This window comes from Acinonyx jubatus, chromosome B3 (genome assembly GCF_027475565.1).
Source record: "Acinonyx jubatus isolate Ajub_Pintada_27869175 chromosome B3, VMU_Ajub_asm_v1.0, whole genome shotgun sequence".
NCBI classification, from domain to species: domain Eukaryota; kingdom Metazoa; phylum Chordata; class Mammalia; order Carnivora; family Felidae; genus Acinonyx; species Acinonyx jubatus.
In genome coordinates this window covers 42134685-42150330 of record NC_069386.1, presented here as the reverse complement: position 1 = coordinate 42150330, position 15646 = coordinate 42134685, and the positions used below count along the sequence as shown (strand labels likewise).

The following is a 15646-nucleotide window of genomic DNA, read 5'->3' as shown; positions in this document are numbered from 1 at the left end:
TCACACAGGCATGCATGCATTCACAGCACCTTCTCCTCTGAATACCACAGAATACTTTGTTCCCCAAATACAGGCCCTTATTGACAGAAAAACTGCCTGACCCCAGCCTAAATGAAAATGGGGAGATACTTTAGCATGAGATAATAACCAACGATTTCTTGTTTGCTCCAAGAAAATAGATGTCACTTTAACTCCCCAGAACTTCCCTGTGTATTCATTCCCACGTGTGATACCAACCAAGATATTACAACTACCTGGAAAGCAGTGAACTTCACCATCCCCTCTGGTTTGCTGTGGCTGAAACCCTTCTGTGAGCGTGAATGACAATTTGAGACAAGGCCCCACAGTTGTTTAAGAACTGTCAAACTGATTTACTCAACCCACTGATGTCACCTACCTGATACCCTTTCTTAGCTACACCCAGAAAAAGTACAGACTCACACCAATGAGGGGGTGTTCTCAGAGGCCTGGATTGCTGACACATCAGGTAGTGGAAACTGTACCCACTAAGGCTGCATCTTGATTTAACAGGCGTCCTTTTAGTTAAAGTGATGATCACACGTTGATGTTAAAATGCTGGATCTGTTACTTTTTGTCTTTCTTTTGAAATACTTCCAGCATAAAGGAAAAGCAGAGAGAATACAATAATCCTCCCCAGTGTACCTATCATCTAGCTTTGTCAAATCTTACAGTTTCCTACATTTCCTTTAGATCTTGTTCCTCCATTATAGATATGGTTGAAGACCTATGTTTACTTCTATGAGACTCCATCCCAGCTACACTCCTTTTCAGCGAGACACTATCCTGAATTAGAGAATTATTCTTCCCATGAATGTTTTCTTATATTTACCACTATTGAATTCCCTACAAACAGTTCACACACACACACACAACGCAAACACACACACAGCAATGTCTATTGTTTGTTATAAAATTTGAAATAATATAGAATTGTACTCTCATTTTGCAACTCAATTTTTTCCACTTTTATGTTTAAGGTATACCCATTTTGTTTCATATAGTTCTAGCTCACTCACCTTATCTGCTTTATACTGCCCATAATATGAATATACTGTCCCTTAGTCCATATTCTCCTACTGACAGAAATACAGGTTTTACTTTTGCTTTCAGCAAACCTAGAACCACACAATCCTTGAAAGCAAGGGGAAAAGGTCAGATATTAGCCCTGAGATCTAATCTCTTAACAGCAAGGGAGAAGCTGAGAGTTGCATACTCTGAAATAGAGAAATCTTTATGAATAAATACCCTAAAGAGACACTCTTCCCTTATATTATATCCACTCATAACTACACAAAGGACACTTCATCCTACAACAAACTTCAGTTTTAACTTCTTCCTGAGTAGAACTCTTTGACCGTTCTGTTTTATCTTAGAACTAACTCTGAAGTAATCACAGGTATCACAAACTTCTAAACTACTAAATTTTTATTTGTTTTTCACACACTCAGTTTAGTCACTCTCGGTCCTCCCCTATACCCTACTGCTTGTCCTCAGTGGTCTCACAAACATGCACAGGAGAACCACAGGACTCCTACACTTCCATTACCACCTTTGACCAATACCATCTCTCCCAGTGAGTCAACATGGAAACCTATAATCACACTATTATAAACAATGCTGTATTTATAGGTTACCAAATGTACACATCTATTTAAAATGTCCACTTTTCGGGGTGCCTGGGTGGCTTACTGGTTAAGCGTCTAACTCTTGGTTTTGGCTTGGGTCAGCATCTCACAGTTCATGGGTTTGAGCCCCATGCTTCAGTGCGGAGCCTGCTTAGGATTCTCTCTCCCTTTCTCTCTCTCTGTCCCTCTCTCACACACACACTGTCTCTCTAAATAAATAAATAAATAAACTTTTTTAAAAAGTTCGCTTTTTTTTTAATGTTTATTTATTTATTTTTGAGAGAGAGAGCGAGCAAGTGTGAGTGGGGGAGAGGCAGAGAGACAGAGAGAGGGAAATGCAGAATCTGAAGCAGGATCCAGGCTCTGAGGTGTCAGCACAGAGCCCAACATGGGGCTCAAACTCAAGAACCATGAGATGATACACTGAGCCGAAGTTGGATGCTTAACTGACTGAGTCACCCATGTGCCACGTAAGTTCTATTTTTGAATTAAAAGAGTGCTTTTAAACATTAAGAATACTCCTATGGTATTTTGAATGTGGTATTTAAATCTTACTTTATACTGGCTTACAATTCAAGTGCCTTAAAACTGTAACAGACCTTTCCAAAATGACTAATAATATGTTCAGTAAACTCTAGTAGGTTTTATCTCGGACTTCTTGCTGGCTTTACCAGATATGTGACTAAAGTGAAATAAAAAAAAGAGAATTAGGATGACTTCATTTTCAGTTAACAAATACTCCCATTTAAGGCATCACCACTTTTTTTTTAATGTTTATTTATTTATTTTGAGAGAGAGAGAGACAGAAAGAGAGAACGAGCGAGTGAGCAAGCAGGGCAGGGGCAGAGAGAGACATAGAATCTGAAGCAGCCTCCAGGTTCTGAGCTGTCAGCACAGAGCCTGACGCGGGGGGCTCAAACCCATGAACCATGAGATCATGACCTGAGCTGAAATCAGAGGCTTAACTGACTGAGCCACTCAGGCGTCCCAAGGCATTACCACTTCTGATGTACACTAGAACTGGACTGTGATCAATGCTAAAAGCCTACTCACAATTTTCACATAATGTATACATACACTTACCAACATAGGTTTTAGCTTTCCTTTTATCTCCATCCCTGGAATCTGCGTATACCATGCTGCTGCTAAATTTCGTTGTATGGACAATAGCATGTTGACTGGTTTTAAAATTTCAATGTCATGTTGTGGCAAGCCAGACTGCAAAATAGTTCTGAAAGATGAACAAGAATTTGTTTTGTATTTTTTAAATTTACATTTTAAAATGAAGACTATCATATTGTGTAAGTTTCCAGTTTTCCTGGATGCTGAAGGCTGCTATCAGAATTCTTCTAGAACATGCTTCTTTTCACAAATCAATCCAAATCAGAAGAAATCAAGAGCTTTCTAAAATAAAATCTAGGCAAGGCTGATTCCAAAGACAAAGAGTATGACTATTAAACTATTTATTACCTTCCACAAAGACTATTCAATATTAGCAACTAGTACAATGTTATACAAACAAATGTTTAACATCCTCCTAAAAAAGGCAAAGAAACTCTACATAATCCTTAGTTTTGTGTTATTGGTACTTCTCCAAACTCAAAGGGAAAAACTCACCAAACCTACACATTAAACAAACATATGGTGAATAGTCATTTCAAGCATGACTGCCAACAACCATTTGCACAACCAAATGAATGACTCTTGTCATTCAACAGACCCAAGACTTTCCCATTTGGATTCAATAATCCTTTAGATACCACACTGAGCATTCCCAAACGTGACAAGGTTTGGAAATGAGGAAAAAAAATCTTAACTTTTAGTACATTTTAAGAAGTCTGCTTCTGTCTACAGAAAATAGCTATGTGCAAAGTGAAAAATAACTAAAATAAATCGAAATTATTATTGAGTAAATTTTAATTTTATAATAGTAAATTTTTATAAAATGGAAAAAGCCACATAATAAATGTAGTAACACAAAATGAAGATTCCATGAGGTGCACAACTATTACCACTGACCAAAACCCAATGGTCACGGTTAAAAAATAAGGAATGACAACCACAAAGAGTGAGAGTATTTTACCCCTTGAAAAGATTTTATGAGAATTATATTTCTAGAAGTAGTACACAATTGGATTATATATGTATACCTGGACAACTTCAACTGAGTTAGTTGAATGCTCATCTTGTCAATGACTGGAGGAAGAGAATCAAGTTCCATAGGAACTAAGCTAAATTTGTTTTCAACTCTGATTAAACCCAGATCTGCTATAACAGCATTAGGCGATACTGAAGACTGAGGAATAATAATAACCGGTGCTTTCAAGTTGATATCCATCAAAAGGCGGAAACTCTTTTGAGCCAAGTCTTTCATGCTGGAAGCAGCCCTTTCTGCAGCCTGGACTGTGGCTGAGCTCAAAGCTTCTTTGGCAGTTTGGAAATTGTTGAGGAAGTTCTATTGGAAGAGATAGATATTTAGATTTCCTTTAAAAAAAAACAGGATTAACTTTAAAAAGCATTTTCTTTAAAAAAGAAAAACTAAATAAAATAGTAAAACAAAAGAGAGGCTATTTATGATTGTATATATGGAGACTGTCCAGAAAGACACACTCTAAAATATTAACAACTATTACCTATAGAAACAAGAGTCTTTTAACTTTCATTTTATGTATTTCAGAATTATCTGTTTTTTTATGAGAAATTTTTGTTGGCAATTCTTTTTTACATCTCCCTTTACTCACGAGTGTTTGTCACTTTAAATTCAAATGTAAATAGGGGTACCAGGGTGACTCAGTAGGTTAAGCATCTGATGCTTGATTTCTGCTCAGGTCATGATCTCACAGTCAGTGAGACAGAGCCCTGCATAGAGCACTGTGCTGACAGCACGGAGTCTGCTTGGGATTCTCTCTCCCTCTCTCTCTGCCCCTGCCCCCCACTCAAAATAAATAAGTAAACTTAAAAAAAAATAAATAAAATAAATTCAAATGTAAGTAAAAGGACAGCAATTTACTTCTCTCACAGAGGTTCAATTTTGTACCTCTAGGGCACAGGAAAAAAAAGTTTATTGTTAGAAACTAAGAAATGTCAGCTTATTTCTGAAGTTTTTTTTTTTTTCTGAGTGTACTCAGGCATAAGCAAAGATGCTTAAGGGTCTATAAACTTGCAATCATTAGCAAGAGTCCAAATTACTTCATTTAAAGTAAGATGCATTTCATCTCAATTTCAACTAAAAACATATTTTTCCCAATGAAGAAAAGATGACTTTTAGAAGCAATATTCTTGAAGCTAATAATATAGAGTGAATTAAATTGCCCCTTCTCCAAATAAAATTACCTTCCAGAAGAATAAAACATGTGGTGTAGGTAGAAATCCATGACTAAAAGCCCTAAATATCAGTCTTGCTAAGAGGCATAGGCAGATTTAAACTCTTCAGCCCATGACATTTACATGGAAATAATAATTAAAAGAAAATAATTTTATAGACTTTTTGATTACAATTATATTCAAAAGTTGTAAATTCCAATACTAGTCCTTCATAAGCCTGAGGAGCTCCTAAAAAAATTCTTGTAGCTAAATACCTTTAAGGGTATTTCATAAAACAACACTGAAAATACCTAAAGTAAAACAACAAAAAGTAGAACTATGGAAATGTAAAAGAATGAGAACAATAACAAAAATTCATTTGGGTATCCACCACATAAAGGATTTCCTTCACTATAATATTGTGTTCAGCATTTCAGTATTTACCACATAGCCCTGGTAGTAAAGATTTTGACTACCTAGTTACAGATGTATAGGCAAAGATATTTAGACCTCAATGAGAAATAAATATATTTTAAAACAAACTTACCAAAAGAGACATGAAGAATTTATGAACATAAACAATTTGAATACAACCCACTTTGAGACTAAGTTTCCCATCTACTTTCGACATATCAGCATAGGCCTTTCCTTCTGTGGCACCTGGATAAAGAGTCATTTGGAACCTAAAGACTTCATCTCCCAAAATAGAGACAGCCTAAAAGTATTAAATTAACTGGTTATTACATCAAAAGAGCTATATTATTTCAAAAGAGCTATACTATAAATAGCTTCCTTATTAAAAAATCCTTGATATATAAAGAAGCACCATTTAAATTCAACCTTCAATAAATTATTAGCTAAAAATATCTTACTTAATAAAACTTTTTCCTATTTCTACAAAAGTTGTTTTAACCAGTGGAAATAATCAATCATTTAATTGGTCAGACATGACTTACAAATCATCTAATCTACTATACACAAAGTGAGAGCATACAATAACCATATTCGTGCTCAATCCTTAAAGTGCCTAACACATGACAATTAATAAACACATAATGAACAAATGAGTAAAGGCATACCATACATAAAAATCAGAACTAAATAAATACCAATGCAGAGATTATCTTTCATTAAAATAATTTTTGATATTTACTTTTTAGTTTCTATTAATCTGTACATTCTAGTTTTTTGTGAATTAACTTATTAAGTTAACTTTTTTTGGTATAATTTGCATATATAAAATGCACTCATCTGAAGTGTATACTCTGAAAAATTTTGACAAATTTATACTACCCACATATGTAACACCAAAACAAGATACAGAACACCTCATCACTCCAACAAGTTCTTTTGAGCTCCTCCCCTTTAGCCAAAACCTGATCCCTCCCCAAAACCCAGATCCAACAACCACTGATCTTCTTTCTCAGTCTTTTCTAGAGCTTCATGTAAGTGGACTCATACTATATGTTCTCTTCTATATCTGCCTTCTTTCATTAATCATGATGTTGAGATTCACCCGTATTACATGTATCAGCATCTTTCCCCCCTTTAGTGTTTTTGTTTTCTTCAGATAGATATTCAGAAGTGAAAATGCTGTATCATATGAAGGAAAGTTCTTTTGTTAATTTTTGAGCCACCTCCATACTATTTTCCACTGTGGCTGTACCAATTTACATTCCCAACCACAGGGCATGAGAGTTCCCTTTTCTCCACATCTTCACCAAAACTTATTATTTCTTGTCTATTTAATAAATGCCATTCTGACAGGTGTAAAGTGATATTTCATTGTGTTTTTGATTTGCATTTCTCTAGTGATTAGTGACACCGAGCACCTTTTCATGTGCCTGTTGGCCACTGGTATGTCTTCTTTGCAAAAATGCCTATTCAGATCCTCTAGCCCAATTTTTACCAGATTGATTTTTCTGTGTGTGTGTGTTATTGAGTTGTAGGAGTTCTTCATATATTTTTGATATTAACCACGTGTCAGATATATGATTTGCAAACTTTTCTCCCATTCAGTAGACTACTTTTTGGTATGGTGATGGTTTCTTTTGCCATACAGCTTTTTAGTGCCATGTAGTCACATTTAAAAATGTTTGCTTTTGTTACTTTTGCCTTTGGGGTCAGATCCAAGAAAACATCTTAGCTAAGACCAATGTCAGGAACCTTACCACCTCTTTCCTTCTAGGAGTATTATGGCTGCAGGTCTTAGATTCAAGTCTTTCATCGATTTTGAGTTAAATTTGTTATATAGTATAAAATAGTGGTCCAGGGTCATGCTTTTTTGGGTGAGGGGGAGTTTTGGGGGGAAGGGTAAAGGGAGAGGGGGAGAGAGAAAGCGTAAGCAGGCGTTGTGAGGGGGTGGGTTGAGGGGGAGGGAGAAAGAGAAAGAGAGAGAGAGAGAGAAAGAGAGAGAGAGAGAGAGAGAGAGAGAAAGGCTCCATGCCTTGCACAGAGACCAACACAAGGCTCAATCTCATGACTGTGAGATCATGATCTAAGCTGATACCAACAGTCAAGGCTTAACTGACTGAGCTACCCAGGCACCCCCACTTTTGTGCTTTTATATATAATTGTCAAGTTTTATTGACAATTACATTTTTTGCACTATAGTGGTCCAACATCACTTACTGAAGACACTGTCCTTTCCCCATTGTATATTCTTACCTCCTTTGTTGAAAATTCACTTTATGTACATGGGTTTATTTCTGGGCTTTCTAGTCTGTTCCATTTATCTATGTGCCTGTTTTGAGGCCAATACCATACTGTTTTGATTAATATAGTCTTTTAGAATAGTTTGAAATCAGGGAGCATGACACCTCTGGTTTTGTTCTTTCTCAAGACTGTTTTGGGGGTGCCTGGGTGGTTCAGTTGGTTGGGCCTCCAACTTCAGTTCAGGTCATGATCTCGCAGTGTGAATTCAAGCCCTGCATCAGGCTCTGTGCTGACAGCACGGAGCCTGGAGCCTCCCTCTCTCTGCCCCTTCCCCGTTCATACTCTCTCTCTCTGAAAAATAAACAAACATTTAAAAAATTTAAAGAAAAAAAAGATTGTTTTGGCTGTTCTTTTGTGTTTTGATACAAGTTGAGAATTGTTCTAGTCCATGAAAGATGCCAGTGGAATTTTGATAGGAATTGCACTGAATCTATAGAATGCTTTGAGCACTGTGGACAATTTAACAATATAAATTACTTCAATCCATGAGCGTAAAATATGTTTCCATTCACCTGTGTCTTCTTCAATTTCTTTCAACAATGTTTTATAGTTTACAGTGTACAGGTCTTTCACCTACTTGGTTAAATATATTTCTACGTGTTTTTTTTTCTCCTAGATATTTTATTCTTTATGATGCAATTGTAAATGGGATTGTTTTCCTAAATTCTTTCTGATAGTTCATTATTACTGTATAGAAATGCAACAGATTTTTGTATGTTAATTTTGTATCTTGCAACTTTACTGAATTCACCTATTAGCTGTAACAGTTTTTTTCATGGTTTGAGGACATTCTTTAGTATTATATTTACATTCCTTTCTTATTTTCTTTTGTGTCTTTTGTGTATTTACTGTAAGTTTTACTTTGTGGTTACCATGAGGTTCACATAAAACATCCTATGCAGATAACAGTCTGTTTTAGTTGACAACAACTAAAATTAGAATACACTCCCAAACTCCACATTTTCACTGTCTCCCCACATTTTATATTTTTCATGTCACATTTTACCCCCTTTTATCCTTTGAATCCATAAACAAATTACTGTAACCATAGTTATTTTTACTACCTTTGTCTATTAACTTTCATTCTAGCTTTAATAAGTGGTTAATCCACTCTTTACTATAGATTTACCTCTTCCAGTAAGATTTTTATTTTCATATGCTTTCTTGGTATTAATTAGTGCCGTTTCTTTTCAGCTTAAAAAGTCGGTTTAACACTGTTAGAAGCCCAGATAATGGTTACAAACTTCTTTAGCTTCTTGAGCTTTTGTTGGTCTGAGAAATTCTTTATCTCTCTTTCTATTCTGAATGATAACCTTGCTTGGTAGAGCCTTCCTGGTTAAAAGTTTTTTCCTTTCTGTTCTTTGACTATGTCATGACACTCCCTTCTGGCTTGGCAAAGTTTCTGCTGAAAATCTGCTGACTGCCTCATGTGGTTTTCCTTGGACATTAAGAAGTTCTTTTTCTCCTATAGTTCTTAAGATTCTCTTTAATTCTTGACAATTTAGTTAAAATTGGTGTCTTGGTGTTGTACTCTTTGGGTTCACCTTATTTAGAACTTTCTGTGATATTTCTTTTCCCAGTCTAGGGAAGTTTTCAGCCATTATTCCTTCAAATAAGTTTTCTGTCCCTTTCTCTGTCTCTTCTCCTTTGGGGATTCCTAGATTATGGGTATTATTCCACCGCATGTTTCTCATAGGTCTCTTATGTTATCTTTTTTTTTTTTTTTAATTCTCTTGTTATGCTGCTCTGTGTGGGTAAATTCCATTGCTTTGTCTTTTAGCTTAATGATCTGTTCTGCTTCATCCAGTCTGTTGCTGAGCCCCTCTGGTGTATATTTTAACTAACTTATTATATTCTTAGGCTGTATGACTTCCATTTGGTACTTTTGTATATTTTATATCTCTTTGTTGAAGTTGTCATTCTAATGATCCATTCTTCTCCTGAGTTTGGTGAGCATCTTTATGACTATTACTTTGAACTTATTATCAGGAAAATTACTTATTTCCAATTCATTAAGGGTTTTTTTTTAGGTTTTGTCTTTGTCTTCATTTGGACATTTTCCTCTGCCTTCTCATCTTGCCTCATTCTCTGTGTTTCTTTGTATTATGTGAAAGAGCTACCTCTCCCACTGGAGGAGTGGCCTTGAATAGGACATGACCTATGGGGCCCAGAAGCCCAATCCCACCTGGCCACCAGAGCCAGGCGTCTACGGGGTGTCCCCTGTGTCGGCTGTGGGTGCCTGCAAGCTATGGCAGCAAGAGCACATCTCTGCCTCTCCCCACCGCCCCCATCTCGATGTGGCCATTTTATCTTCTGCTGTGAAAGTACTGCTCATCTAGTTTTCAAAACTGTTTCAGAGGAAATTATCCCATTTGTAGCTATAGAATTGGTATTGCCATGGGACAAGGTGAGTTCAGTATCTTCCCACCCTGCCATCTTGCACAGCCTCCTTTTCCTGAAACCTGTTTTTTAATTACCTTTTTGTGAATAGACAGCAAATCAACATTCGTAACTATTATATCCTTAAGTCTGGCAAACATATCGGTCTGCTTTGGCTTCACAGAAATAGAGGCATCCATTCCTATGGGAAATGTAACATTTACAAACTTTTCACCCAATCCTAGTGAACCAGTTCAAGTGGCATTTAATTAAGTTAAAAGATATACTACCAAGATACAGAACGACTAAAATTACTATTAGACATATCAAATGTATCAATTTCTATGTATGAGATGCCTAATAAAGATTACAGTATCTTTAAGTGCTATAGGTATCCCATACATAAAAGTTGTGGAAATTTTAAAGACAAAAAAAAAAAATTTCAAAGAGAAATAATCACAGGTCTCCAAACAAATTTCCTGTGCATTTGCAAGATCACAAGTGGTCATTTAGGAAGACACACAGTATTTCTTCAATAGCTACCTCACAAGCATTTATTATGAATACTAATGCTCTGATAACTAAGTATATATGAATATAATTTGATGAATAAATATTCACTGTCATAAAATCTATCTAAAACATAATCTAAGATTTCTCTCCAAAAAAATTTTGTTATTCTGATAATTTCTAACGGCATGATGATTTCCTAAACAGCTCCTCAGTAAAAGAGAAAGTCTGCAGGTAAGACCCAGTAATAAGCTCAAACTATTACCATGCTACCCATGAAATAGATACTTGGTAATATTTGTTGAATAGTACTTATTTTTTAATCTTTTCTCTAGTGTTTACTATGTACCACTTTTCTAACTATATACATATATAATCCTACAAATAATTATTATAACTATCACAACAATCCCATGAATAACTATTATAACTATCTCCATTTTACAGAAGAGAGAACTAAGATACAGAAAGGTTAATTTTCTCAAGGTCAGCCAATAAGTGTTAGAGCCAAAATTTGAATGTTGGCAGACTGGTCTAAGAACCCATGGTATAATACCAATCTATCCTTTTATCAAGCTGATAATGGATAAAGCCTACAAAATTTCTTTTAGATACTTCTATTTTGATGCTATATATGCACAAAGGACAAGGGAAATAAAGACAATAACATTTTCTCAGTGACGTGTTCTGATATTAATTTCTCAGTTTAAATTAACATTATATTATTCTGAAAATACAAACAGAACATAAGCAATTAAGCCTTCGATTTATTCTAAAATTTTAAAAATACACAAGAAATGTTTCATGTCAGCTATGAAGCATAACAAATTCACATCCAACATTTCAAAGCACATCTCTAAAAAGGTTGCAAAAATCTTCAATATAAGTAAACAAAACTATGACTCATGAGAAATCTACCATGCACAAGCTTACTCTTCCTGATGTGATGGTGCTGTTTCTATTTCTGAAGAAACAGAAATACCTACACCAAGGAATATCACGTACTTACCACGTACTCTAATATCTGCAATGTTACACTTCTGATCACAGATAAAGACATTAAATGCATTTAATTCAGCTATGACCTTTAAATCAAACACATCATCTTGAGAAGTATTGCTGGATGCTGAAAAGTAATACAAACCTTGTGATTAGCCAAGTGCACAGATGATAGATAAAATAATGTAAAACTCATAAAAAGTACATTATGAACTATGAAGAATCAAAAAGGCCTCCATTAAGATTACATATAATTAACATAGATTTGACTCAATTTTCAAATGCCAATCAGACAAAAAGTAGCATGTTCCCTCCCAACTTAAGAATAAAGGCAACCTTTAAAGCACCTCAGAAGTACAATTTGCTAGAGGGAAATTTTCCCATAATTTTTCCTCTTAGAAAAAAGATAGTCCTCTATATTAGAATTCTAGAATTCTATTGCTCCCAAATTTTTATTTTGAACTTGTTTTTACATCATATATTAGATCAAAGAACATTTCATAAAAATGCTGAAATAAAGAATAGTTAATAAAATACATATTAACTATAACACAATCCGTGTTCTTAACTATAGAACCAATTTCTCTAGATTGTATCCTATTTCTCCATGAAAAATCCTGAAATAAAATCTATGAGACATAAACATAAAAGGTTAAAGTTTAAAAAATAAAATATATAATGTATGTGTGTGCATGTGTATAAGAATCATAAACAAATGGGTTCCCTTCATCTACTTTGGTCCAGGTCTTCACTGATAAATTTAGGAGATGTTTTTCTAGAGATGTGTCTTGCCTGAGGAAAATAGACCTTTTCCTATAATACTGTAAAAGTACAGACATCAGTCTTTAATCACCAAAGTGATAACAGGAATTTTTGTCCCTTAAGATGTAAATCAAACCACAAAAACTATATTCGAACCATAAAAATCAACTATAAAACATACTGGAAGACTGTTCTTTTGGGCTAATAACTTTTGTAGTTTATTGAAATTAAACACTGCTTTTTCATTTATTCAACTGTGTGTGTATATGTACGCATTTATACAAATAAGTATTTCCACGGACATTAATATGAGAAGTATATTAAAGACAAACTTTAACTCTAGTTTATAGCAAAAGTATTGCTCTGATCCCTGATTAAAAAAAATCTGATCCTTATATTAGGTCCAATATTACTAAGAATTTAACACTTTAAAGATGTCAGTAATACAGATATATTACTCAAACAGGTAATGGTCTGAAAATTAAATTACCAGATATCAGATATACATATTACATCATGTAATATGAAAGCAAAAATCATTAAAATGATACTTGGCTTAAAAACAGGCACATGTTCACTCTGGATATTTCATATTTAACTTATAGCACAAGCCATATGCTTGAGCAACATGTGTCCATATATGTATGTCATTTAAACTCATAAACTTTGGTTTTTGTTAGAAACCAAAGTGAGTCTGTCTCTTCTATAACATTCTTCCTCCTTTTGTGTCCTGCAAATCATTTAAAATTGTTCAGCGTCAGGTAGGTTTATGTGACTGATTGAAATGGGCCTTTGTACTTTGCATGATTGTATCACATTTTAATTTCTTCTGTTCTCACTTGCACTAAAGGCTACAGAAACATCAATACAAAGTACATACAACTTTATTTTATGTAAAAGATGGTGAAATCAAATATAAATATATGATTAATACTAAACATTTATTTTAAATCCCTTACTAAATTATTCTATACTACTGCAAGGATAAAATTTGCGTTTTCTTTTGAAACTATCCTAATCCGTCAGAGCAGCTATCACATTAAGTTGCTAAATATTAGTCTTAGCTTGAAAATATAAGTTATCACATGATTATTAAAAGTTCAGACAGAAAGAATCAGACCATGCTCAAAAGTTAATACCAGCTTTGACAACGATACTTCTGGACTCCCCCACAAGTGGTTTCAGCTCAGATTCCTTCTCAGTAGAGGAAGGTTCAGAGGATGGAACAGCAGATGATAAAAAATCCATGAAGGACAGTAAAGCTTCCAAATGAAGTACTAAGTCTAAGGATGAAAATGAAACCTAAGATAATGAACAATTAGAGAGGCAAATTTCAGATGTGGTGACATTTTTATGTTAAGCTTCAACATATACAAATAAGTATAGGTTGCAGAAGAGCTGATTTTAGAATAGTTCAATTAAGATCCTTTTTTTTTTTAAGAAAAAACTCACTATTATAATGTTAATCTTAACCAGACAATAAACTAATACTTTGCCCCCTCTCATGCCCAACTGTAATTCTGACCTCAATTGGTGGGTTTAAAGTAAAGATACAGGCCTTAATTCAATCACATTTCAGATGGGTCCAAGACAGACTATATAAGCGCAAATGGACTGCAGGCAGTGTTTGCACTGAGCCACGTTTTAGCTTAGTCGTTAATTTTATTCTAATCATAAAGCCAATATATAATTCAAATGTTTAATGCTTCCATCAACACTAGGCCAAATAACCATGAACAAAATTCCCTTAAGTATATTATTGGGGCGCCCGGGTGGCTCAATCGGTGAAGTGTCTGACTTCAGCTTAAGTCATGATCTCACAGTCCGTGGGTTAGAGCCCTGCGTCAGGCCTGTGCTGGTAGTTCTGTGCCAGCAGCTTGGGGTCTGGGGCCTGCTTTGGATTCTGTGTGTGTGTGTGTGTGTGTGTGTCTCTCTCTGCCCCCTCCCCCATTCACACTCTGTCTTTCTCTCTCAAAAATAAACATTAAAAAAAATTTTTATAAAAAAAAAGTGTATTATTTGTTGGCAAGGATGTGGAGAACGGGGAACCCTCTTACACTGTTGGTGGGAATGCAAACTGGCGCAGACACACTGGAAGGGAGTATGGAGCTTCTTCAAAAAATTAAAAATAGAACTACCCTACGATACAGCAATTGCACTACTAGGTATTTACCCAAAAGATACAAAAATACTGATTCAAAGGGATACATGCATCCCGATGTTTACAACAGCATTATCAACAATAGCCAAATTATGGAAAGAGCCCAAATGTCCATCCACTGATAAATGGATAAAGAAGATGTGGTGTATATATATATATATATATATATATACAATGGAATATTAACTCAGCCATAAAAAAGAATGAAATCTTACCTTTGCCATGACACAGATGGAGCTAGAGAGTACTATGTTAAGTGAAATAAGTCAGTAAGAGAAAGACAAATACCATATGATATCACTCAGATGTAGAATTTAAGAAACAAAACAGATGAACATATGGGAAGAAAAAAAAAAAGGAAAACCAAGAAAGAGATTATTAAATATAGAGAACACACTGATGGTTACCAGAAGGGAGGTGACTGGGGGATGGGTTAAATGGATGATGGGGATTAAGGAAGTCAGTTGTGATGAGCACTGGGTGTTGTATGTAAGTGATGAATCACTAAACTCTGTACCTAAAACTAATATTACACTGTATATTAAATGACCATAATTTAAATAAAAACTTGAAAGAAAAATCGGGAAAAAGCATACTATTTTTGTACTCAACAAGTAATCATTAATTCATATCTGGAAAATAATATTTTAGGAAATTAAATCAACTTTTGTAAAAATATTATTTCAACTCTTTATCCATTTCTTTCATCTACAAGATTAGATCTATTATTATCGTCACCCTTGTTTTAATTTTAGACCTCACCATCTCACAAATGAAGACAGCTATAAAGCTAGATTTAATCATTAATATAAAAAGCCTTATAGTGAATTACAAAATATTTACCTTCAGTCTCTGTTTGGTATTTTCATGAATGGTTTTAAATTCTGGTCCATCACTGTCTGCCTAGAAAAGGTGGAAGATTAAACCACTGGGCCGAAAATACTAATAATTCAAACATTGAAATATACACACACACACACACACATACACACACATTGTACATACATACACATATATACATACATATGTATATACATATATATATATTCTTCACTTTTCAAAGTATGCTATGAAAACACTACAAACATATTTCTTAATGGCAAAGAGGCATGTGCCAAAAAACTTGACCACATAAACATTTCTCAAATTCTATAGAAGCAAAAACTCAAAT

General features: G+C 34.6%; 1 protein-coding gene across 4 annotated transcripts in view; it reads right to left on the bottom strand.

Annotated features, from left to right (window-relative positions):
* The window catches only part of VPS13C (vacuolar protein sorting 13 homolog C), a 194350-nt gene that overhangs the window by 68683 nt on the left and 110021 nt on the right, over positions 1–15646 (bottom strand). For all 4 annotated transcript variants that reach the window (XR_008299136.1, XR_008299137.1, XM_027067401.2 and 1 more), the window contains 7 exons: positions 15319–15378; positions 13454–13616; positions 11563–11679; positions 10142–10245; positions 5497–5664; positions 3797–4101; positions 2730–2877 (listed from right to left, as the gene is read on the bottom strand). Coding sequence is in view for 2 of the 4 variants with exons in the window: in XM_027067401.2 (XP_026923202.2) it covers positions 2730–2877; positions 3797–4101; positions 5497–5664; positions 10142–10245; positions 11563–11679; positions 13454–13616; positions 15319–15378 (1065 nt within the window). In the remaining 2 variants the exon portion in view is untranslated. The remainder of the gene's footprint in view (positions 1–2729; positions 2878–3796; positions 4102–5496; positions 5665–10141; positions 10246–11562; positions 11680–13453; positions 13617–15318; positions 15379–15646) is intronic.